This window comes from Nicotiana tomentosiformis, chromosome 10 (genome assembly GCF_000390325.3).
Source record: "Nicotiana tomentosiformis chromosome 10, ASM39032v3, whole genome shotgun sequence".
Taxonomy (NCBI): Eukaryota; Viridiplantae; Streptophyta; class Magnoliopsida; order Solanales; family Solanaceae; genus Nicotiana; species Nicotiana tomentosiformis.
Genome location: NC_090821.1, coordinates 30,963,304 through 30,989,804, shown reverse-complemented (window position 1 = coordinate 30,989,804; position 26,501 = coordinate 30,963,304). Strand labels below are relative to the sequence as shown.

The 26,501-nt window shown below is 37.6% G+C and overlaps 1 protein-coding gene across 10 annotated transcripts in view; it reads right to left on the bottom strand.

The window, feature by feature from the left end:
- Positions 1 to 26,501, bottom strand: part of LOC104088809 (sugar transporter ERD6-like 8) — a 99,728-nt gene that overhangs the window by 36,671 nt on the left and 36,556 nt on the right. For 7 of the 10 annotated variants that reach the window (XM_070187381.1, XM_070187382.1, XM_070187378.1 and 4 more), the window contains 4 exons: positions 6,123 to 6,188; positions 5,895 to 5,960; positions 3,718 to 3,793; positions 3,570 to 3,634 (listed from right to left, as the gene is read on the bottom strand). In XM_070187381.1, coding sequence (XP_070043482.1) covers positions 3,570 to 3,634; positions 3,718 to 3,793; positions 5,895 to 5,960; positions 6,123 to 6,188 — 273 coding nt within the window. The remainder of the gene's footprint in view (positions 1 to 3,569; positions 3,635 to 3,717; positions 3,794 to 5,894; positions 5,961 to 6,122; positions 6,189 to 26,501) is intronic. The other 3 variants (XM_070187377.1, XM_070187380.1, XM_070187379.1) reach the window with 3 other exon arrangements.

Here is a 26,501-nt window from a genome sequence, read left to right as displayed (position 1 = left end):
CTTTGATTGACTATTGAGTTATTGTATCTACCAGTGCTAATATTACCCGTAGTCAGCTACTTTAAGCCTATAGACCTTTCTTTGGTGCCGAAGAAATTAAAAGCCAAATACTTTTTTTGTTCTTGATCAAATCTTGTTAACCATTTTAAAAGCAATTAAGTCGCAAGAAGAGTAAAAAAGAGATTGAGTAGCTTTTGAGTGAAACCATAAAAAGGTAAAAAAAGGTGCACCTGTGTATAAGAGAATTATTAGCCAGAGATATCAAAATACAGAGTTTGTAGGAAAAAACACAAAGGGGAAAAGAAAAAGATGACACCTCCCATACCTTGATCCCGTCTAGTGAGTATCTATGTGTTGATGTCCTTAAAGAAGATGAGACTAATTGTGTATAGTGTTATGGCAACGTATTTGAGTTGGTTATGATAAGAAGGTGCATGAAAATAAAGTATAGTGTACTAAAACTACTTAAGAAGGTTAATCACTATTTCTCTAGATATATCCTACTCGCCCTTTAGCCTACAGTCCTAATTGATCCTAGAATGTACTATCTTAGATTATTCGAGTCTTACCATACGAGAAATCCTATGGTACGGACTTGGGTGGCATAAGAGTTTATTTGTGAGAGTGAGCGAAGTTTTTTGATATGTGAGTCCTTAAATTATATTTGAGTGTATAGACTAATTTCTCTCTTTGGTTTATGGTGAAAGCACATGATTTGTAAAGGACTTGTAAAGTCCTTAGATCTTGAGTTGGCACATAAAGTGTGTCATAGTATGGAATGTATTGGAGTCAATTTTTGAGTTTAGAATGTTAGAAATAGTCACATAAGTTTTTTTAAGAGACTTGGCATGGGTTTAAAACTTGAGGAAGAGTGTCAATAGTATATATGTTGAGTTCTAAGCGTTGATATAAACCATTATCATTACTGCGATGTTTAAGTTTGCTTTTGAATGTGTTCCTTGCCGGTGTGCCTAATTTTAGTGTTGCTCGAGGACGGGCAATAGTTTAAGTGTGTGGTGGTGATATTTGAAAAAAGTACATATTTTGGGATATATTTTCGTGTTAAATCTTATGTGATTTGTGTGATATTACATGATTATTAAAGTGAATTATGCTCATTACGTGTTTCTTATGTGTAGCAACAAGTTTGAATGAAGTGGAGCAAAAGAAGATGATTTGACGCGAAACGAAAGGTGAAGAAGCAAGAAGAGAAAAGAGTTGGAAGCTCATCTATGTTCGTGCGTCGCACGAGGGCTGAAGAACCTGAGGAGATGGCCCTCAAGAAATATATTGAATTAAGATGAAGGCGTAGATCGCTTCGCGAGAAAAAAATTATAAGTGCTGGGAGCTCGTGTGACGCGACGTCCCAACTCTTCTTTCCTAGTTGGGATTGAGTAGTTCTTCCCCATAAAAGTCCTACTCCATACAATTATATATTTAAATTGTTTTTTAAGGAAGCATAATATTTCGGAGGTAGAAATATGCTAGGAGCAAGACGAAGGATTTAGCGACGAGCTTTTTTTACTTTTTCTTCCTATATTTCAGTGTTGGTTTTGAATTTTAGTAGTGTATATTCACATACTATTATGAGTAGCCAATTTTCTACTCTAGGATTTGATGGAACCATTTGTGGGATGAATTCTTGACTGCATGTTATTATAATTGATCCTTTATAATTCTTTACTTGTTCAACTAAGTGCTTATCTTAGTTAATTGAAGGGCCCTCAATTAATGGTGCCTATTTGGTGTCTATTGCATGAGAAAGAATGCATATTTAGGTTGTTGTTGAATGACGTCACTCCTAGGTATTTGAGAGATTAATGCTTTGGGTTTAAAAGCAGGTTTAAAAATTACAAAACTTTGACGTGGTTAGTGTGAGTTGTTAAAATAGCTTACTAGAGTAGTTCAATTCGAGAGAATACGTCTAATATAGTATCGTGATTGATCGACAGATGACTGTTTTAAGTTGAGTGTTCACGATCCATAGAGAATAATTAGCGAAATTATAGCTAACATAGCCAAAAAGAATTCGACAATTGGGGAAGTCTCGACCCTAGACCTCCTTAATCTTGAAAACAACTCTTCGCCTAATTAGTTGCTAATTTCCTGTATTCTATTAGCTGAAAGTACTCATTTAAACCTCAGATCATTATTTGATAATCCGGAAAATTGATTCACTTAACTCTTGGCAATAGTGAAGGTTGTAATAGATAGGTTAGTTTCCTGAAGATTTCGACTCCGGACTCTAAGTTGAATTATATTTGCAACGATCGCTTAGCCTTTTTTATAGGCATAGTTTGACGTGATCACCCTGCCTACTGGTATATTCAATAATAATAATAATAATAGAAGTCTCTAACAAGTCTAAAATATATTCTCAACTAGTAGATTTAACTATTAACATTAAAGAAAAAAGATTCAATTCTTTCTCCATTAAAAAGAAATAACAATGTAGAACGTTTAAACAATTTTTTAGAAGGTGGGGGCGTGAGGCACGGCATTTTACCTCTGACGAGGCGAGGCGTAAGCTTTGAGACATGGGGCGTAAGTACCACAGATCTTTAAGTTTTACTAATTTCAAGAATTTTAAGATAGTATAAAATAAAAAATAATTATAAAAATTACATTAAAATCAAAAAATTATAACAAATAATATATTTAAAATATTTATAAATTATAATTAAACAATGAATAATACGAAAAGTATGACATATATCATAATATGCAAATTAGTTGCAACGTCGTTACAACTCAAACATCAAAAGTAATTTATTCGATACGAAATCTTATATGTATCTCTTAAGGAGTAATAAATCTGGAAAGAATTTCGATATTATAATTTAATATTTCTTTTAAAATACTCCTTTTATTTAATATGCTTTCTATTTGAAAGAGAATTTATATAAAAACATAATTCACAATTTAAATATAATTCTCTAGCATCATTTATATTTAAGCTTCAACAAGTTAATAAAGTGACACATAATTCACCATACAATACCATGATAACTAATTATTTGTAAATAGTTAATAGCTAATATTGAGCTATTAAATTAAAAAGTATTGTATCTCGTAAACGTGAAAAAATAATATTTAGGAAAATAATTATAAAAGAATTATGGACTATTATATAATAAAGACATAACAAAAGTTAATAAATAAATACTTTTTAAGAAAGATTTATTTAAAATTTACTATCATAGTAGTCTTAGTGGATAACGTGCAATAATATTTATTTTAATTATGACATAAAATACTCTCAACTTAATGCTTTATGATTAAGAAAAAAGTAATTTTGTAGTCAACGATTTATTAAGAAAATTTGAGGATTTACAAGATTAGTTACACACAATTGCATAAGGTTCTATTAGGCGAGCGCAGTACGCTGGACGTTGGGCATGTCCGGGGCGTAAGCCCCGACGGCCGAGATAAGTCTCACAAAACTAAGCCTCACACATAAGCCCATGGACGTTTTACGAGTGATCCGCCCTGGGGCGAGCCCGGGCGAGTCCCAATTCTACCTTTAAAACAGAGCGTTTAAATATAAACAGGCACAGAAAAAATATTACCAGCCATCTTGGAGACTCGGGGATGAAGAAGAGACCCAAAAACAGCAGGCCACATGGTACAACTCCTGAAAAATTATTAAGAAATTTAAGTTTAAAAAAAAAAGTTGGTGCAAAGAGAATTGCAGATTATGGAGGATGATAACATTACCTAGTAAAGCTAGAATCCTCCACCCGACGAAGGCACCGATCACGTAGACGGCGGATAAACCAATTACAATTGATAGCTGCCGATTGAGGAAAAGAAAAGAAGAAGAAACTTTAATTTAGTTATTACTAGTAGAAAATGTCATAAATGCATTTCTATGTTTTCTCACAATTTGCTTTTTTCATAATAAACAAAAGAGTGGGCGTGTTGGTTAAAGTTTATTACGTTCATTGTGGATTTCGTTCCTATTTTTGGATGAGGGAATCTACTTACCCACAATCGATATTTTCACCAAAAGCATTAGTTTGTCATGGTTAAAAAGTATGTAAATAAAAAAATATTAATAAATCATGTTTAAGTAATAATAGTATATGTAAAATGTCAGGCACGTGTTATGTATTCATTAATTTAGTATTTTTGCATGAGTTTGAGTCAAAAAACATGAGACCAAGATTATAAATTAAACAAATATCCTTACCCGGCCATTGCTTATAAATTAAAAAATCTCAATTATTAGCAAATTCCTATTTTGATACCAGTTTTATTTAACCTGCAATTAATAGAGTCCCAATTAAATAGCCAATTTATTTTGGGTGCATTGATAAGTGAAACAGATAGAGAAATAAGTAGTCCAAATAACTTATTTAAAAAGAGATTTTTTTTTTACTTATTTATTAAATGGGAGACAAATTTACTTTTACATAGAGGGTAATTTGGTGCTTCAGTTTTTAAAGGATATTTTAGTAGAATAACTTCAACTAAAAAATTTCATACTTATAATCTATGATGTTTAGATGGATTATACCTCCTGAACAACTTTTGTTCGATAACGAGAATTTAGAATATATTATATGGTCGCATAATATTTAATTAATTTCATAAAAGTTTATAACATCTATCTGATAATGTTTAGCGGGATGCGAAACTCTAACTTAAAAGTTGCTATATTTATTTAAGAAACCTTAAGTTTTGGTATTTTTTTTAATGTTTCATTTCTTTTTTTATCTTTAAAGTAATAACATTAACCTTATAGGTTTGCTTCGTGATGGAACTGTTACATCCCGTACTTTCAAGTTAAAATTCATCTTAAATGAATCAAAATGAGTCAGAGAATTGAAGGAACTTTACAAAGATAATGATGGGTTAAAACAAATTTTAAGGAGTATCGAGAGGGTTGGAAGGTTAAAAAGCTAATCGAATCGAAGAAAATAAGTTTCGTCGAAAGTCGGGAAGTTGGGAATGTTTTAACCTGTACTTGTGGGGTGAGACTAGGGTGCTTGAGATGACAAGAAGGTAATGTTATGAGGTATTAGTCGTATGATAGTCGTGTGTTAAGTTTTGAAGCTAAGCGAGTTATGAAACAAAAGTCGAAAAAAGCTGTCGCAAGTTACGTTCATTATTTTACTAAAAATTTAGGTCTAATGTTATTAAGTTTTTCTCTCAATATTCTTGGAATTACGGGGTGATCTAACCACCAAATTGAAGATCCACGAGTCTAGTTTCCAACGCATTAAACCGTCTGTCGATACAACGTCGGAGTAGAGAGATATTCGTGTTTTCGCGAGACTGTGCAAGCAGCTCTTGTTGGGACCCACTTGAGACGGCCCACCGACCTTACTTCTTTTAAAAGAGGTTTCAGCCTCATTTCGGGTCATTTCTCACCCAAAATTCGTCCAAAAGCTCTCCAAAATCCCCTCTAACATATCCCAAGATCCCAAACTCAAGGGAAATCAACTCAAATCATCATCAAAAGTGTTAAAGACTACATCTTCTTAATTAGGTGACACTAATTAAGGGAGTTTTGGATGGAGAGAGGCGGCAGAGAATAGGGAAAGAAGAGAGGAGAGAAAAAAAGAAAAAAATTATAACTGAATTCCCTAATTTAAGATACAAATTTAGAATTATCTTGGTAAATAAGTTTGAAAATATTCTATAGGAACGAAAAAATACCCAAATATAAATCCAACTGTTCACTTCTATCCATTCTTAGGTATTAGAGCCCAATAAAATTTTTGGGTCAATACTTAAATTGGAAGGAGTGGATTTAGAATGTACTTAAATAAATAACTATAAATCCAACTGTTCACTTCTATCCATTTTTTATTTTTAATCTTTCCCCGATAGCCAAAAAGGAAATTTGCTATAAATAAAAGAAACAGAATCGGAAAATTTCTTTATACCTGATTAGTAGAGGATAGTGCCCCTCGCAATTTATTTGGCGATATCTCTCCAACAAACATAGGAACCTACATGAAGGTTCACGTGCAATAAAGGAGGTAATTTAAATTCATACGTAGTACAAATTGATATTTTCTTTGTAATTTGGGTGCAATGCCTATTTCTTTGTTAATTATGTGTGACTAGGAATATCCAAGAAGGAAACATACAACGAAGAATTTAAAGCATACCACGTAAGAAATAATGCCAATGCTATAACCTGACAAAACTCTCCCCAAATATAGCACCATCGGTTCCTTCAATTATGAAATTAGCGTTACTACAGTTAGATCTCAATTCTTCTGTTCAGTTCATAAAAGGGAATAAAAGTAATATCTTTAAAATAAAACTGACATTTAAAAATAGATTTACATTAAATTTACAAAATCAAGAAAAAGTAAAATTATCTACTACTATTTAGGCATTGTAAAATATGCAAATAAATAAGATCGTAATTCAACAAATTCTCAATTATAGAACAACATATTTAAATAAATTATAATCAAATATTTAAAAGAAAATCTAAAAATAAAATATTTTAAACGTAAAGAACGAAGAATTCAGAGTAAAGTGCCAACACGATAATTTTAAGGCATACAAAATGAATAGTTCAAGATATAAAGCTGACACAAAGGTAAATTATTCACCTAAGCTTTATAGGACTTCACCGTTCCACCACATGAATCTTGTACCATTTTGTGGATGCCTCACCTCGAGAGCAATCCTAATTTCGCTTTTTATAACATTTGTTTTATGCACGCGCGTTGGCGGTGTATCCATATCAATTAGTATAAAATTTTAAAAATAATGCATAAATATTATTAAAATATATATTTAAGTCATAAAATAAAAATTTAAGGGAAAATTATAAGTACTATTAATATGGATCCTATTTAACTAAATATATAAAGGAAGATGGTAGAGATGAGTGATGGGTCCCCAAATACCCACAACTAATAATGAATCCACATTGCAATTGCAACTTAGACTCCAACTGCTAGAGCATGTTATTCTTGAAATATAACCTTGTGTATAATGCTAGAATTTCTTCAAAATTTTAGAAATTCTTGTAATGATAAGAAAATGGAGATGATAAAATAAATGAATTTCAGTTTGTAACATAAACAAGTTGCAACAAAAAAGCAAAACAATTGCTGGTGCATTCTGAAAATTCACACACGTTCAAAATCATGAATACATGTGAAAAAGATCCTTTAAAACCTTACACAAGGAAATAGTTGCATAAGGCTTCAACAATAAAATAGACCATGAGAACATTTCAAAATTGAAATGACAACAATTGCAAAAACGGAGAAAAACAACATTGAGCAGTTTGAATGCAAGCTGCCAAACTTAAGCCTGCAAGTTGTTAATCTGAAGGAAAGATAAAAATAAAAAGTTTTATACCCTACAAATCTGCTATACTAGAGATGCCAATCCATTTACGATATTAGCTAGATAAAGGTAGATTGATCTATAAATATATTTGAGGAGAACTCTATGGCCACTTATCGTCTCTGTGCACATCTCCGACCAGGGGTGCATATAGGTCGGGTTGGTTCAGATTTTTTAATTACCAAACCAGACCAATGATGTCAGGTTTTAATCTATAAACCAAACCAAACCAACAAATTCGGGTTTTTCAATCTCGATTTTTCAATTTTTTTCAGGTTTTCGGATTTTTTTCCCGATAAAGTCTTCATAGCAAAAAATACATGACTTGTGCTACATATATTTCTTTAGTCTTAGTAAGATACAACTATATAATATATTTTTCAAGGAAATAACACAATAATATGAGATAAGTCACAGCATTATACTAAAATATTCAATAACAAAGATAAAAAAATTGCATAAAGCAAATATTGCTAATTAATAAGCAATAATGAAAATTAACATAATCTAAAAATACTATATAGGTCATGATAAAATAAGTATAGTTAATAAGTACTATTAATTATACAACTAAGCACTAAAGAAAAAGATAAACTAAGTCATGCTTTTTCATTATAAACCAATGTAAAACTAAAAAATAGATATCCAATACTATCATCATTCCTAGTGTTAGAATTGAATTTCTTTGTTAGCATTAGTATTGATTTGAAGTTTGTTTGAGTTACTACATTTATAGGCTATAAATTTATTTAACATTCAAGAATGTTAAGTCCAAACTTCAAATAATACGTTAAAAGACAAAACTGTAAAAAAGTTTAAGAAATATTTATAAATTATATTACAATAAATATTTATATGTATAAAATATTTTTATAAATTATATAAATATACTATCGGGTTGGTTTGGTTTCGGTTTGACTTTTTTTATTTAAAACCAACCAAACCAATTATGGTCGGGTTTTTTTTCCAATGCCAAACCAAATCACAATCAGGTTTTTTTCCGGTTTGACTCGTATTATCGGTTTTATGCGGTTTATCGATTTCTTTTGTACACCCCTATCTCCGACCACTGACGGCAGAACTTTTCAAGTTACCAAGTCATTTATCTCTCAAAAAAATGTATTTATAGGCCAAGAATCACATCTAGAGTAATCTAAGAATTAAACAGTCAAGTTTTAGGAAATGAGAAGTTAAATAATCAGTAACGTATACGCTTTACATACATCCCCATTAAAATAATACTAATTGAACAACTATTAATGCAATTAATTAGTCTCTTCATTTTTTCCTCACGTAGTCACATTCAGATTACATAACTAATTTGTTAATTATATTTTGGTGCGTATTTAACTATATATACAAATTAAGTGATTTAAAGAATAAATAATGATAGCTAAGGAGAAAGACTTTAGGTAAAGGGTAATTTGGTCAATTAGCTTTTGAAGGATATTTTGATAAAATAACTTCACCTAAAAGTCTTCACACTTATAATATAGTATGATCATTGTATTGGAATATGGAAGCAGTTGTACAATTGTTAGCCGATAGTTAGAAGTAGTTAGCCGTTAATAAGGTGTCAATTAGCTGTTAATAGTTAGTTAACGGAGTTAATTAAAGTCACGTGAGAAGCACATGATAGAGAAGAGCTACCAGCTATATAAACATGTATATATACTCATTTCTATTTGAGCTAACATAGTTTTTCCGTCTCATCCCTCTGTTCTCTCCACAAATTGAACTGAATCCCTAATTGTAGTAGATAAATTTCACACGGTATCAGAGCGGGTGTCTTAAGGGAGACTGATTTCCGGCGAGATTCCGGCAGCTACTGAAGAATGTGAAGCTTCGTATTCACGACAATGACATGAAATGAAGTCACATCGTTGGATCACAACCATCCACTATATCTTCAAGTTGGAGATGCACCTCGACTAGTTTTAATCCCTCTAAAACTCACAGGGCCATAAAATTATACATTGCGGAGTAGAGCGATGAAATTGGCACTCAGAGGCAAAAGCAAGCTTGGATTTGTGGATGGAACATGCGTCAAAAGCATGTACATGGGAGAATTAGCCGAGCAGTGGGAGAAATGCAACGCGATTGTTCTATCGTGGATAAGGAGTATAGTTTCAAGTGAATTAATACCAAGCATCATCTATGCTTCTAACACTAAGAAGGTCTGGAGTAATTTTCGGGAGAGATTTGATAGATCAAATCTGGCGAGAATATATCATCTCTGGACTGAGATTGCTACTTTGAGGCAAGGTACTGATTCAGTTACTACTTACTATTCTAAGATGAAAGTTTTTTGGGATGAATTTGATGTTTTAGCTCCTTTTCCCTCATGTGACTGTGAAGAATCTCTACCCTATGTTGCGCATTTGAGATCACAATGTTTACTATAATTCCTTATGGGACTTAACAAAGTAATCTGTTGGCAAGGAGACCTGTAGTGTCCGTTAATGAAGCCTATGCTATTGTGACTCAAGAGGAAAGTCAGATATGCCTTAGTGTAGTTGATGTGAATAGAGATCCCATAACAATGTTAGCACGAAAGACATACCAAGGTTTTAAACCTAAAAAACCTAGAATAATTGTGAGCATTGTGGATATAAGGGACATTTGAAAGAAAATTGCTACAAAATAGTTGGCTACCAACAGAATTTTAAAAGCAAGAAGAAGAGTCCACAAACTGGTGGATTTAGGACCTTTGCTAATTCCACAGTAGCAGGAGATGGTGGAAATATATGTGAAGGTCAATGACAAGGTCATTTCTTCACAGAGCAGCAGTACAAACAAATTCTAAGCATGCTGGAAAAGCCTGCATCAAGTGAATGTGTAGGCAATATGACAGGTAACATGGCAGGTATGATCTCACTGCTATCCTACACCTTTACCTCTGAATGGATAATTGACTCAGGGGCATCACACCATATCACATCATGTAGAGAACAATTGACTACTTTTTAGAACACTAAGAGATCAAAATAGCATCAAGGTGCAAGTACCAACTGGTGGTAAAGCAGAGATTACAAGTGTAGGGGATGCAGTGATCCTAAAAAACTATAAACTTGAAAATGTTTTACATGTTCCAGACTTCAAGTTCAACCTTCTCTTAGTATCAAAGATAACCAAGCAACTTTCCTGTGTAGCTTTGTTTTTCCCTGATTTCTATGTATTTCAAGGACTCTTCAATAGGAAAAGTCTAAGGATTGGTAAGGAGAGGAAAGGCTTGTACATAGTACAGGAAGTAATGAAGCCTGCAGTAGGAGCATCAGTTCATAAAGAGGACAGTAGTAGAAGGCTATGGCATCCAGGACTAGGACACCCTGCAATTGGAGCAATGCAACGTATTGCAAACTTCAAGAATAAAGTTTATATCAGCACTCTTGAGTGTGGTGAGTTATGCCCTTTGGCAAAGCAAAGTAGACTAAAATTTCCTAGTACTAGTAGTGTGTAATAACCCGGCCAGTCGTTTTAAAAGTTATAGCCCTGTTCTCCTATTTACAGCTCATTCTGTACTTTATAACTTTTATGTGACTTGCCGGGGTAGTCGGTTCGGGTCCGGAGAGATTTCGAAATGAATTGAGACACTTAGTGTCAAGGTTGAAAGCTTAAGTTGAAAAGGTTGACTGGATGTTGACTTATGTGAAAATGACCCCAGAATAGAATTTTCATGATTCCAATAGCTCTGTATTGTGATTTTGGACTTAGGAGCGTGTCCGAAAAATTATTTGGAGCTTCATAGTTAAATTTGGCTTGAAATTGCTAAAATAGAAATTTAAGTTTGGAAGTTTGACCGGGGAGTTGACTTTTTGATATCGGGGTCAAAATTTGATTCTGAAAATTTGAATAGGTCTGTTATGTCATTTATGACTTGTGTGCAAAATTTGAGGCCAATCGGACTTGATTTAATACGTTTCGGCACGAGTTTTGTAAATTTGAAACTTGAAAACTCATAAGTGCGATTCGAGCTGTCTAGTGCTGCTTCGCAGAAGCGGAAATGTGGTCGCAAATACGACTCCGCAGAAGCGACAACTGGTCCGCAAATGCGAAAACGCCTGGACAGAACATATAATTCGGGGGTTGGCCATTTTTACCCATTTTTGGATTTTAAGAGCTCGGGTGAGGCGATTTTTTAAGATAAATATTGGGGTAAATGTTCTTAACTCAATATTGGTCAAATTACCTGAATCCATGATTGTTTTAAACATTTAATTGGTGATTTGAGTTGGAAAATTGTGAAAACCCTCTTAGTTTAGATTGAAGATTTGAGGGTCGAGTTGAGGTCAAAATTTTATAATTTTGGTATGGTTGGATTCGTGGTTGAATGGACGTTCATATTTTGTAACTTTTATCGAGTTCCGAGACGTGGGCCCCGCGGGCGATATTTGAGTTAAATTTCGGATTTTGTTGGAAAATTTATATTTTCATATGGAATAAATTCCAATAATTTGTATTGATTGAATCAAATTAATTGTGACTAGATACGAGGCTTTAGGAGGCCAATTCACGAGGCAAAGTCATAGCAGAGTAAAGAATTACCCGGTTCAAGGTAAGTGACTTGTCTAACCTTGTGTGGGAAAAAAATTTCCCTTAGGACTGATATTGATATGAAAATTTTGATGTGTTGAATGTCGTATACACGAGGTGACGAGTGTATACACGGGCTAAATATGGAAGATTATGTATTTAAATTATGTGGATCATTGTTGCATATTAACTAAATTATTTAATTCTGTTATATTCATTATCATTAATATATTTTTGTATTTTAAATTTGCCTGACCTGTTCCTACTAAGTGTTTTTACCTGTTTAGTTGAAACTCTGTTTCTTTTGTTCTGTGCATTATTTGAAGGTTGGATTTCTTAATTTAAATATTATTAAAATGAAGTATTTTACATTTAAAATTTTGATATTAAGGCAAGGTGTTTAATTTGTGAAATATTATTTTTGCTGAGTTATTCATTCCTAAATATTTTGTGAGATTTTGTACTCATTGTGATTGAGCCGTGAGCTCCTTATTGTGGAAAATATTCTTGTTGTTGATTTATTTTGGCAAATTAAATTATTTGGGCACTTGAGGTGCATATTGTGACATATTTACGCATGCGGTGGTATAAGGTCTGGGTATTAAAACGCATGCGGTGAGATAAGGGTGGCTTGATACACGTGGCTAGTAGGGGAACAACTAGAAGCCATGAAGTGTGATAAGGGTGACTAAAATACTGGATGCTATTTCGGAAAAAATATTTTCTTTAAAATTAAATGAGAAGGCTCCTGCGGTGATATAAGAAAATGAAATATTGTGAATTTATTTATGATTTGGGACTACGAGGCGGTACCTCGGGAGTGCCCTTGTTGATATTTCTTTATGGCTACATTGCCTTTGGTCATTTTGGTGTTTTCCTTAAAGTGTAAATTTCTGTTGTCCTTCCGCGAGGTGTTATTTGCCCTTATCCTGTGTAGTTAAATTGTGACATACTACTTACTAGATTCATCTCCATTGTCATTAGCATTATTATATTGTTAAACTTTACACCCTATCTTTTATTATTCCAGTAGGGCCTGACCTGACCTCGTCACTACTCTATCGAGGTTAGGCTTGGCACTTACTGGGTACCGCTGTGGTGTAGCATACTACGCTTCTGCACATCTTTTTGTGCAGATCCAGGTACTTTCTCTCAGACCAAGCATCAGTGAATTAGCCCTACGCATGACTTCGAGGTATATCTGCCAATGTCCGCAGACTCCGGAGTCCCCTTCTATCTTATCATGTTGTCTTTCTTATTTTCTTTAATCTCTGATGTATACAGACATTGAGGATAAATTCTTAGAAGCTTGTGACTTATTCCTACTGGGTTTTGGTAGTTGTAAATTATTTAATTTGCAGTACTTATTTACTCAGCTTCTAAGGATTGGATTTCAGATTTATATTTAGTTATTCCGCAAATTGTTAGGCTTACATAGTCTTAGAGACTAGGTGTCATCACGACATCCTACGGAGGAAATTTGGGGTCGTGACAAGTTGGTATCAGAGTTCTAGGTTCATAGGTGTTATGAGTCACAAGCAGGTTTAGTAGAGTCTCGCGGATCGGTACGGAGACGTCTGTACTTATCTTCGGGAGGCTATGGAACTGTTAGGAAAATGTTCACTTTTTTGATTCCTTATCGTGCGCAATTGTTGACTTCGAAATTATAAATTCTTGTCTTTCTATTCTCTCACAAATGGTGAGGACACGCACAAACTGGATCCGATGATCAGACACCCACGCCCCATGTTGGAGCCGCAAGAGGTCGGGGCCGGGATAGAGGCCGAGCCAGAGGCCAAGAAAGACCACGTGGTGCAACCAGGGTACCTGCACGAGCTGCTGCAGAGGAACCACCAGTAGTTCCAGTTGGAGAGCAGGCACCTGAGACGCCTGTTACTACCCCTACACTTCAAGAGACTCTTGTCCAGTGTTTGAGCATATTTGGCACTCTAGCTGAGGCAGGGTTGATTCCACTTGCTCCTGCCACACCTCAGGTCGGGGGAGGAGCACAGACCCCCGCCGCCCGTACCCCAGAGCCACGAGCCCAGGTTGAGCATTCCCCAGAGGTTATACCAGTGCCGCCAGTTGTCCCAGTTCGGCCCGAGGCTAGGGCAACAGTTTCGGAGGAGGAACAACTCAGGCTCGAGAGGTTCAAGAAGTATCACCCTCCCACTTTCAGCGGTTTGGCTTCAGAGGATGCTCAGGGTTTTCTTGAGGAATGTCACCATATTCTCCGTACTATGGGTATTGTGGATTCTAGCGGAGTTTCTTTCATGGCATTCCAGCTTAGAGGAGTGGCCTACCAGTGGTGGCGGGCATACGAGTTGGATAGTCCAGATGAGGCAGCTTCACTCACTTGGACTCAATTTTAGGATATGTTCTTGAGGGAGTATGTTCCTCAGAGTCTTAGAGATGCATGGCGCGCAGAGTTTGAGCAGTTGCACCAGGGTTCTATGACCGTGTCAGAGTTTGCAGTCCGATTCAGTGATTTGGCTAGGCATGCACCAGCCTTGGTTGCTACTGTTCGAGAGCGGGTTTGTCGATTTATTGAGGGGCTCCACCCTAGTATGGGATTCAGTATGGCCCGAGAACTGGAGATGGACATCACATACCAACAAGTGGTATCAATTGCTAGTAGATTAGATGGTATGCAGACTCGGGAGAGAGAAGAGTCAGCTAAGAGACCTTAGGATTCTGGCACATATAACAGTTCTCGTGCCCCAGCTGCAGCCCGTCATGGTAGAGGCTACGTGAGCCGTCCTATTCATTCAGCACTTCCAGATTCCAGCGGTATTCCGGCTACTCCCATACCCCAGGTTCCATATTATGCACCACCAGTATCTACTGTACCTCCTGTACGGGGTGCTTTCAGCGGGCAGTCCAGTCGATCAGGCCCGAGCCAGTCCCAGTAGCCACGTCCTCCGAGGGCTTGTTTTGAGTGTGGTGACACTGGTCATATCATGAAGGATTGCCCCAGACTTAAGAGGGGTGCACCTCCACAGATTTCTCAGGCCCCACCTATTCCATAGGGCCCTCAGGCTTCTCAGGCCATGGTTACTGCACCAGATGCCACTCCACCTGCACAGCCAGCTAGAGGCGGAGGTCGGACAGGTAGGGGTCGCCCTAGAGGGGGAGGCCAGACCAAATATTATGCCCTTCCTGCTAGGACAGAGGCAGTTGCATCTGATTCTGTTATCACAGGTATTGTTCCGGTCTATCATAAAGATGCATCAGTCTTATTTGATTCAGGCTCCACTTATTCTTATGTGTCATCTTATTTTGCCCCGTATTTGGGCGTATCCCGTGATTCTTTGAGTTCTTATGTTTATGTATCTACACACGTGGGTGAATCTATTATTGTTGACCATGTGTATCGGTCGTGTTTGATTATTATCAGTGGTTTTGAGACCAGAACTGATTTATTATTGCTCAGTATGGTGGATTTCGATATTATTTTGGGCATGGACTGGTTGTTTCCCTATCACGCTATCCTTGATTGTCACGCCAAGACGGTGACGTTGGCTATGCCAGGTCTACCACGGCTAGAGTGGAGAGGTAACTTGGATCATGTTCCTAGCAGGGTTATTTCATTTCTTAAGGCTCAACGAATGGTTGAGAAGGGGTGTGATGCGTATCTGGCCTATGTGAGTGGTGTTAGTGTTGATACTCCTACCGTGGAGTCAGTTCCTATAGTAAGGGATTTTCCTAATGTATTTCCAGCAGATCTTCCGGGTATGCCACCCGGCAGGGACATTGATTTTGGCATTGATTTGTTAGCGGGCACTCAGCCCATTTCTATTCCACCATATCGTATGGCCCCAGCAGAATTGAAAGAATTAAAAGAGCAGTTACAAGAGCTGCTTGATAAGGGTTTTGTTCGGACTAGTGTATCGCCTTGGGGTGCTCTTATCTTATTTGTGAAGAAGAATGATGGTTCTATGCGGATATGTATTGATTACCGCCAATTGAACAAGGTTACAGTGAAGAACAGGTATCCATTGCCACGTATTGATGACCTATTTGATCAACTTCAGGGTGCTAGAGTGTTCTCAAAAATTAATTTGCGGTCAGGATATCATCAGTAGAAGATTCGGGAACTAGATAGTCCAAAGACTGCCTTCAGAACTCGGTATGGTCATTACAAGTTCCTTGTAATGTCATTTGGGCTAACCAACGCCCCAACAACATTTATACACTTAATGAATAGTGTATTTCAGCCCTATCTTGATTCTTTCATCATTGTGTTTATTGACGACATTCTGGTGTAGTCCAGGAGTCGGGAGGATGATGAGAAACACCTGAGGACTGTGCTTCAACTTTGAGAGGAAAGGAGTTGTATGCAAAATTTTCAAAGTGTGAATTCTGGCTTGATTCAGTGGGATTTTTGGGTCATATAGTTTCGTGCGAAGGGATCAAGGTAGATTCGAAGAAGATTAAGGCAGTGTAGAGTTGGTCCAGACCGTCCTCAGCTACGGATATCCGGAGTTTCCTTGGTTTGAGAGGGTATTATCGCCGATTTGTAGAGGGTTTCTCTTCTATTGCTGCACCTATGACCAAATTGACTCAGAAGGGTGCTCCGTTCAGGTGGACCGAGGAATGTGAAGAGATCTTTCAAAAGCTCAAGACAGCTTTGACTACAACCCCAGTATTGGTGTTGCCCACAGGTTCAGGGTATTATACTCTGTATTGTGATGCGTCGCGTATTGGTCTCGGGCAGTGCTGATGCAAGACGGTAGGTGATTGCATATGCGTCCAGACAGTTAAAGGTACATGAGAAGAATTATCCGGTCCACGACCTTGAGTTAGCAGCTATTATTCATGCCTTTCACGATTTGGTGGCATTATTTGTACGGTGTCCATTGTGAGGTTTATACCGATCATCGGAGTCTACAACATCCGTTTAAGCAGAAGGATCTTAACTTGCGGTAGCGGAGGTGGTTGGAGTTGCTTAAGGATTATGATATCACCATTCTCTATCACCCCGGGAAGGCCAATGTAGTGGCTGAGGCCTTGAGTCGTAAGGCGGAGAGTTTGGGCAGCTTAACATATTTACCGGTAGCAGAGAGGCCTTTAGCCTTGGATGTTCAGGCTTTGGCCAAACAATTTGTTAGATTGGATATTTCCGAGCCGAGTTTTGGCTTGTGTGGTTTCTCAGTCTTCTCTTTATGATTGTATCAGGGAGCGTCAGTATGATGACCCCCATCTGCTTGTCCTTAAGGACACAGTTCAGCACGTTGATGCCAAAGAAGTCACTATTGAAGATGACAGTGTATTACGGATGTAGGGCAGGCTATGTATGCCTAATGCAGATGGTTTGCGTGAGTTGATTCTCCAGGAGGCTCACAGTTCGCAGTATTCCATTCATCCAGGCGCCGCAAAGATGTATCAGGATTTGAGGCAACACTATTGGTGGAGGCGGATGAAGAAAGACATAGTAGAGTATGTCTCCTGGTGCCTAAATTGTTAGCAGGTGAAGTATGAGCATAAGCGACCGGGTGGATTGCTTCAGAAGTTAGAGATTCCAGAATGGAAATGGGAGCGGATCACTATGGATTTTGTTGTTGGGCTCCCACAGACTCAGAGGAAGTTCGATGCAGTTTGGGTGATTGTGGATAGATTGACTAAGTCAGCTCATTTCATTCCCGTGGTTACTACTTACTCTTCGGAGCAACTGGCTCAGGTTTACATTCGCGAGATTGTCAGGCTTCATGGCGTACCGGTATCTATCATCTCTGACTGGGGTACGCAATTTACATCACGGTTCTGGAGAGCCGTACAACGAAAGTTGGGTACTCGTGTGGAATTGAGTACAACATTTCACCCTAAGACGGACGGACAGTCCGAGTGCGCTATTCAGATATTGGAGGATATGCTTCATGCGTGTGTGATGGAATTTGGGGGTGCTTGGGATCGGTTCTTGCCACTTACGGAGTTTTCTTACAACAACAGCTACCAGTCGAGCATTCAGATAGCTCCGTATGAGGCCTTATATGATAGGCGATGTCGGTCTCCAGTGGGTTGGTTTGAACCGGGTGAGGCTAGACTATTGGGTACTGACCTGGTTCAGGATGCTTTGGAAAAGGTTAAGTTGATTCAGGATCGACTTCGTACAGCCCAATCTAGACAGGAGAGTTATGCGAATCGGAAGGTTCGTGATGTTGCATTCATGGTTGGTGAGCGGGTCTTGCTCCGGGTTTCGCCTATGAAGGGTGTTATGAGGTTCGGAAAGAAGGGCAAGTTGTGCCCTAGGTATATCAGACCTTTTGAGATTCTTGAGAGAGTTGGAGAGGTGGCTTACAAAATTGCACTACCACCTAGTCTCTCTGCAGTCCATCCAGTGTTCCATGTTTCCATGCTCCGAAAGTATCACGGCGATCCGTCTCATGTGTTAGACTTCAACTCAGTTCAGTTGGACAAGGATTTATCTTATGTTGAGGAACCAGTGGCCATTTTGGACAGACAGGTTAGGAAGTTGAGATCGAAGAGCATTGCTTCTGTAAAAGTACAGTGGAGGGGTCATCCGGTCGAGGAGGCGACTTGGGAGACCGAGCATGATATGCGCAGCTGTTATCCTCATCTTTTCACCACTCCAGGTATAATTCTAAACCCGTTCGAGGATGAACGTTTGTTTAAGAGGGGGAGGATGTAACGACCCGGCCAGTCGTTCTAAAAGTTGTAGCCCCGTTCCCTTATTTACTGCTCATTCTCTACTTTATAACTGTTATGTGATTTGCCGGGGTAGTCAGTTCTGGTCTGGAGATATTTCGGAATGAATTAAGACACTTAGTCTCAAGGTTAAAAGCTTAAGTTGAAAAGGTTGACTACATATTGACTTATGTGAAAACGGCCCCTGAATAGATTTTTGATGATTCCAATAGCTCTGTATGGTGATTTTGGACTGACAGGTTAGGAAGTTGAGACCGAAGAGCATTGCTTCTGTAAAAGTACAGTGGAGGGATCATCCGATCGAGGAGGTCCGTAGTTAAATTTGGAGGTCCGTAGTTAAATTTGGTTTGAAATGGCTAAAATAGAAATTTAAGTTTGGAAGTTTGACCAGGGAGTTGACTTTTTGATATCGGGGTTGAAATTCGATTCTGGAAATTTGAATAGATCCGTTATGTCATTTATGACTTATGTGCAAAATTTGAGGTCAATCGGACTTGATTTAATACGTTTCGGCACGAGTTTTGTAAATTTGAAACTTGAAAACTCATAAGCGCGATTCGAACTGCAATTCACAATTTCGATATTGTTTGATGTTATTTGAAACCTCGAATAGGTCCGTGTTATGTTACTGGACTTGTTGGTATATTCGGACGGGGTCCCGAGTACCCCGAGATCCGGGTCGAAATCAGATCAATTTTTGGACTTGGGCAAATTCTGCAATTTGCAGCTTCTGGTGTCATCGCACCAGCGGAGGAACTGACTGCTGGTGCAGACTCGCACAAGCGAGTTGTGGCTCGCAGAAGCGGACAAAGGGATGCCCAGTTGGAGTCGCAGAAGCGAAAAGAGCTCCGCAGAAGTGAAGCCGCTTCTGCGATGGAACAAACCGCAGAAGCGAAGGTTGCGCAGAAGCGGGAGGCGAGTGTAAATCCCCGTTAAAATTTCCTAATGATTTAAGATTTTATGGTGCCCCAATAGTATTTGGGAATAACGTGTTCGAGTATTAAAGGAGACCCATGGGATAGAACCACATCATTTTGAAATGAAAATATATGTTTAAGGTGTGTTGGAACATACTAAGGAGTTTTGTGAATGGCAAGAACTTGTGTGGAACAAGTTGGATACATTAAGTGGAAAGGATGTCCCAATTCGCACAATATCCTACTTCAAACGTATGCTTCTACCAAACTATAAAGACTTACGAGGTGATCTACCTATCAAATTAAAGCCCTCTGAGTCTAGTTTCCAACGCGTCAAACCATTCGTCATTTGGATATGTATACAAAACGTTATGGCTATTTTATTGGACTTGTATCATATGCGCGCCCAGATGCACGGTCGCGCATATTTGAGAGTTTCTGCCTTGTGTGCGCGGCCAGATGCACGGCCACTTGCCCAGGTGCGCTGCCGCGCACGTAGGAGCCTATTAAATATCCCCAAGTCCGGGTAGAGAGAGGGGTTAAGTCATTTCTTTGAGCTAGGGCTTGCATATCAAGGGAAATCCGTCAAACACTTCCCTCCCATGGACTAAGGTAATGTTTTTGGAGTATTTTGAGTTGATTACTACTCCTAAACACCTATATTAACTAGGATTAATTTTGAAGATTCATAGAATTCCATTCAAATTCCCAAATTGGTCAAGAACCCTACAAGTTGGGATTTTCAAGGGTCTCACTACAAGAGGTATGTCTACCATCTCCAATTAATCTATGGTGATTATTTATGTATGAAATATGTGTTATAACTTATGGTATAGTGATTGGAAGCTATAAGTTCCCAATTTAAATACATAACCATTGTAGAGATTTAAAGGTGATTATTTGATGGAATTTTGTTGGTTGGGTGTGGATGGATGGTCATGTATATGATGTTGGCAGTTAAGAATTGTTTAAGAATGATGGTGGGATAAATTGTTGGTAAATGGTAATAGTTGGATGAACTAAATCTATGGTTAAGAGATGTAGAGATTCATGCCTACTAGGTGTTTGATAAAGTGTCTATATGGCCTAAATCATGGAATTTGTTACTAATATTGGTCCCATTGGATGTTGTTATTGTGGATTGAAGTTGCTTAGTGTAGTGGATCGTTGTAGTATCATTAAGGGATGAATTCTAGGTATGTTGGCTAAACTACTCTCTTAGAAATGAATTCCATGATGTCCCCGTAAGTTTCAAGTATGGTTGTCTCAAGTTGCTTATTCTATGTTCCGAGATATTCCCAATAAATTCGATTGTCCCGAATAAACAAAGTGTCGAGAATTATGTATTCAAAACGTGTTCTGAATGTTCCTATCACGTTATGTTATCCTTTGGGAATGTATTCAAGAATGATATGTGTATTAAAATGCTATGTCTTTGAGTCGTGTTTCAAATGAAGTTTATGATGCCAAATTGTGTGAGAAAATCTCAATATGCTTAAGACTCTTAATTGCTCATATGTGCACCTAAAGTCTTGATTGGAAATGTCTTATTGTTTACAATCTATAAAGATGGTTGGAAGTGAAATAAGTGAATTGGGGATATAAAGTGTGGCCAACGTGCCAAGAGTGAAAATTATACTTGCGGCCAATGGTGCCAATGAAATGAAATGATGTGAGAAAGGTTATGAAATGAGCCTTGATTCAACTATTCCAAATTGACTTCGAAAATAAAATTGCCTAAAAGCTTTTGTACTCAAGTCAATGTCCATTTGTGGCTGTTTCAACAAATGCTATGCTTTGTGAGTATTTTCAATGTGTTTTGCGTTCTTACATATTCGTGAGTGGAAATTGTGTATTGTCCATTTTGGGGAAAAGTATTTCAAGAATAAATGGTGTGTTACTTGTTGATGATTTTAACTTGCGCATCAATTGCCAATTATTTTACTCCATTTCTTGGAAAGAAATCTATTGTGCTTAAATTGTTCATTTCTAATGAACTTAAAATTGTGATTTCAGGAATATTATATATATTGATATTTATGATGATGATACATGAGAAAGAAGAAATGAAAGTGTGGAATATCAAATACGGCCACCGTGCCTTGAATAAAGAATATTGCAAATGGCCAAAAGAGCCAAGGGAATATTATTATTGTTATTGGTTGAAAATACTAGTGGAGATTCATACAACGTGAAAGATGATGAGGTAAATACATTTGTACCTATGTTACCTTTGTGTGCAAAAATAAAAATAATATTTTTGGGAGTATCGATAGTCACCGAGGAAGGGTAGGTTGAAATAACCTAACCCCGAAACTACACGTGCCGGTGTAGGAGTGGATTGTGATCATTCTCCTAATTTGGGATGAGATTGATGTGATAAAATTATTTTCCTTAATTGGGATGAGATTGATTAATAGAAAAGGATGATGTCGATCCACACGGCATTGTGGTGAGACGGCCTAGCCGATCGGGTCGTGATTGGATGTCATGCCGCACACATGGTGGTGATTGTGCTGGAAATTGTAATTGAAATTGTGATTGTGGTTGATGTCTCTAATGAGATGGCCTAGACGATCGGGTCATGATCAGACTCCGTACTAAAAGTACGGTGGTATTGGTATTGAGAGTGATTGTGGTTGATGTCTCTAATGAGATGGCCTAGCCGATCGGATCGTGCTCGGACTCCGTGCTAAAAGTACGGTGGCATTAGTATTGTGAACAATGGTATTGTGAATAGTGGTATATCGGTGCTAAAGATCTTCCAACCAAAAATAATATTATCATCATATTTTGATTATCACTTCACAGTGTTATCTTCATATTTTGGAAATTATTATATTTTAACTTGGCATTTGAATACCATTGATTGTTGATTGTTATTTCCATGATTTTCTCTTTCTTACATTGGCATTCTATTTTGAAAGAGGACAGTTAGATTTACATACTAGTACTATTCCATATGTACTAACGTCCCTTTTGCTAGGGGCGCTGCATCTTTAATGGATGCAGGTGGTTCATCAGCGGGCAGCTTTGGTCCTCGTTAGTAGTCGCTCTCTACTCAGCAGGTTTTGGTGAGCCCTACTCTATTCCGGACCTGATGTCATTCGAGTTGTACATTGTGTTTTGAGGTATAGCCGGGGCCTTGTTGTCGGCACTTCTATACTACTCTTGTGTTGTACTTAGAGGCTCCGTAGACAGGTTGTGGGTGGTAGTCTAATCTTGGGAATTGAACCAGAAATATTGGTATTTGGCAAACATGTTTTTTATTATATCTATAAACTTGTAATATTTTGGAAATTAAGAATGAAGCTGCTAATGGAAATGAAATGGGAGTTGTTACTGAAATCTTTTCAGTGTTTGATTAATGGAGTGCATCTCCTCTTTATTCATGGATGAGTTTGGATAGAAGGAAATCTAACAGGCTTGCTCGGCCAGGTTCACTCGGTTGAGCGCCGGTCGCGCTCCCCGAGTTTGGGGCTCTGACAACGAGGTCGCACCTGTGGTTGCGCAAAAGCGGACCATTGTCCGCAGGTGCAAAGGAAGCTGTCCAGTGCTGTTTCGCAAAAGCGGAAATGTGGTCGCAAATGCGACTCCGCAGAAGAGACAATTGGCCCACAAATGCGAAAATACCTGGATAGAACATATAATTCAGGGGTTGGCCATTTGACTCATTTTTGGATTTTAAGAGCTCGGGCGAGGCGATCTTTCAAGAAAAATATCGGGGTTAGTGTTCTTAACTCAATATTGGTCAAATTACCCGAATCCATAGTTATTTTTAACATTTAATTGGTGATTTGAGTTGGAAAATTGTGAAAACCCTCTTAGTTTAGATTGAAGATTTGAGGATCAAGTTGAGGTCGGAATTTAGTAATTTTGGTATGGTTGGACTCGTGGTTGAATGAAAATTCATATTTTATAACTTTTATCGGGTTCCGAGATGTGGACCCCACAGGCAATTTTTGAGTTAAATTTCGAATTTTGTTGGAAAATTTATATTTTCATATGGATTAAATTCCAATAATTTGTATTGATTGAATCGAATTAATTGTGACTAGATACGAGGCTTTCGGAGGCCAATTCATGAGACAAAGGCATAGTAGAGTAAAGAATTACCTGTTTCGAGGTAAGTGACTTGTCTAACCTTGTGTGGGGGAAATTCCCCTTAGGTCTCGTATTGATATAAAAATTTTGATGTGTTAAAAATCGTATACATAAGATGACGAGTGTGTACACGGGCTAAATATGGAAGATTATGTCTTTTAATTGTGTGGATCATTATTGCATATTAACTAAATTATTTTATTCTGTTATATTCATCATCATTAATATATTTTCATATTTTAAATTTGCCTGACCTATTCCTACTAAGTGTTTTTACCTATTTAGTTGAAACTCTGTTTATTTTGTTCTGTGCATTATTTGAAGGTTGGATTTCTTAATTTAAATATTATTAAAATGAAGTATTTTACATTTAAAATTTTGATATTAAGGCAAGGTGTTTAATTTGTGAAATATTATTTTTGCTGAGTTATTCATTCCTAAATATTTTGTGAGATTTTGTACTCATTGTGATTGGGCCGTGAGCTCTTTATTGTGAAAAATATTCTTGTTGTTGATTTATTTTGGCAAGTTGAATTATTTGGGCACTTAAGGTACAAATTGTGATATATTGTGATATTGATACGCATGCGGTGGTATAAGGTCTGGGTATTCCAACGCATGCGGTGAGATAAGGGTGGCTTGATACACGTGACTAGTAGGGGAACTACTAGAAGCCATGCAGTGTGATAAAGGTGGCTAAAACGCGGGATGCTCGGGAAAAATATTTTCTTTAAAATTAAATGTGAAGGCTCCCGCGGTGATATAAGGAAATGAGATATTGTGAATTTATTTATGATTTGGGACTACGAGGCGGTACCTCGGGAGTGCTCTTGTTGATATTTCTTTATGGCTGCATTGCCTTTGGTTATTTTGGTGTTTTCCTTAAATTGTAAATTTCTGTTGTCATTTCGCGAGGTGTTATTTGCCCTTATCCTGTGTGGTTAAATTGTGACATACTACTTTCTAGATTCATCTCCATTGTCATTATCATTATTATATTGTTAAACTTTACACCCTATCTTTTATTATTCTAGTAGGGCCTAACCTGACCTCGTCACTGCTCTACCGATGTTAGGCTTGACACTTACTGGGTACTGTTGTGGTGTACTCATACTACACTTCTACACATCTTTTTGTGCAGATCCAGGTACTTCCTATTAGACCAGGCATTAGTGAATTAGCTGTACGCAGAGACTTCGAGGTATATCTGCCAGCGTCCACAGACTCCAGAGTCCCCTTCTATCTTATCATGTTGTCTTCCTTATTTTCTTTAGACTCTGATGTATAGAGACATTGAGGATAAATTCTTAGAAGCTTGTGACTTATTCCTACCGGGTTTGGGAGTTGTAATTTGTTTAATTTGTAGTACTTATTTACTTCAGCTGTTAAGGATTGGATTTCAGATTTATATTTAGTTATTCCGTAAATTGTTAGGCTTACCTAGTCTTAGAGACTAGGTGCCATTATGACATCCTACAGAGGGAATTTGGGGCCTTGACATAGTGGATCAAATAGTCCTTTTCAATTGGTACACCTAGATGTATGGGGTCCATATAGGAAAGCTACATATGATAAGAAGTACTACTTTGTTACCATAGTCGATGATCACAGTAGGTTTATATGGATTTGTTTGATTCAATCTAAATGTGTGGTGTTTGTAGTATTGAAGAACTTTCTTGCCTTAATAAAATATCAGTTTGACAGGAAAATTAAGGTTCTGAGATCTGATAATGCCAGAGAGTTTCTTAATGCCAAATGCAATGAATTATTAGCTTGCTGTGGTATTATACATCAAAGTAGCTGCTCATACACTCCACAACAAAATGGAGTTGTGGAAAAAAAATATAGACACATATTAGAAGTAGCTAGATCATTAAGTTTTCAGAGTTCAATGCCAGCCAAATTTTGGGGAGACTATGTCAGAATTGCTGTCTATTTGATCAACAAACTACCATCTACAGTTGTAACGACCCGGCCGGTCATTTTAAGAATTCAAGTCCCGTTCGGCGGCATAAGGCCTTGAGCATCTTTGTATTATGTGTATTGACTTGCGTCTTGGTTGAATTCAGTTACCGGATGATTCAGAATGATTTGGGACACTTGGTCCTTAAAACGGAAGCTTAGGTCTTAGGATTTTGACTGTAGTCGGAACTGTGTGAAGACGACTCCGGAATGGAGTTTTGTCGGTTCCGTTACCTCCATTGGGTGATTTTGGACTTAGGGGTGTGTCTGGATTGTGGTTTGGAGGTCTGTAGCTCATTTAGGCTTGAAATGGCGAAAGTCAAATTTTTGGAGATTTTGACCGGAAGTGAACTTTTTGATATCGGGGTCGGTTGTAAAAACTCCGTTACGTTATTTGGGACTTACCTACAAAATTTGACGTCATTCCGGGTTGGTTTGATAGGTTTCGGCACGAGTTTTCAAAGTTAGAAGTTTTGGAAGTTCATAAGTTCAATTCATGGTGCGATTCATAGTTTCGACGTTGTTTGATGTAATTGGAGATCTCGAGCGAGTCTGTGTTAGGTTATGGAACTTGTTTGTGTGTTTAGACGGGGTCCCGGGGCCCTCGGGTGTGTTCCGGATGGGTTACGGGTCATTTTTCCCTATTTTTGAACTGCTGGTTCTAGTGTGTGTTGTCCTTCTTCGCGATCGCGAAGCTCCTTTCGCGTTCGCAAAGTGTCTCTACTGACCGCCTCAATTTCCTTCTTCGCATTCGCGTGATTCCATTCGCAATCGCGAAGGTCTGCTTTTCCCTTCTTCGCATTCACACCCGTCTCTTTGCGTTCGCGTAGCTCAGTTCCTGGGCCATCAATTTCCTTATTCACGATCGCATATGTTTGTTCGCGATCACGAAGCACTAATTCGGGCGGTAATTATTTTCTTCTCCGCGTTCGCGAGCTTATCTTCGCGTTCGCGAGCTTATCTTCGCGTTCGCGAAGTACAACTGGGCAGCTT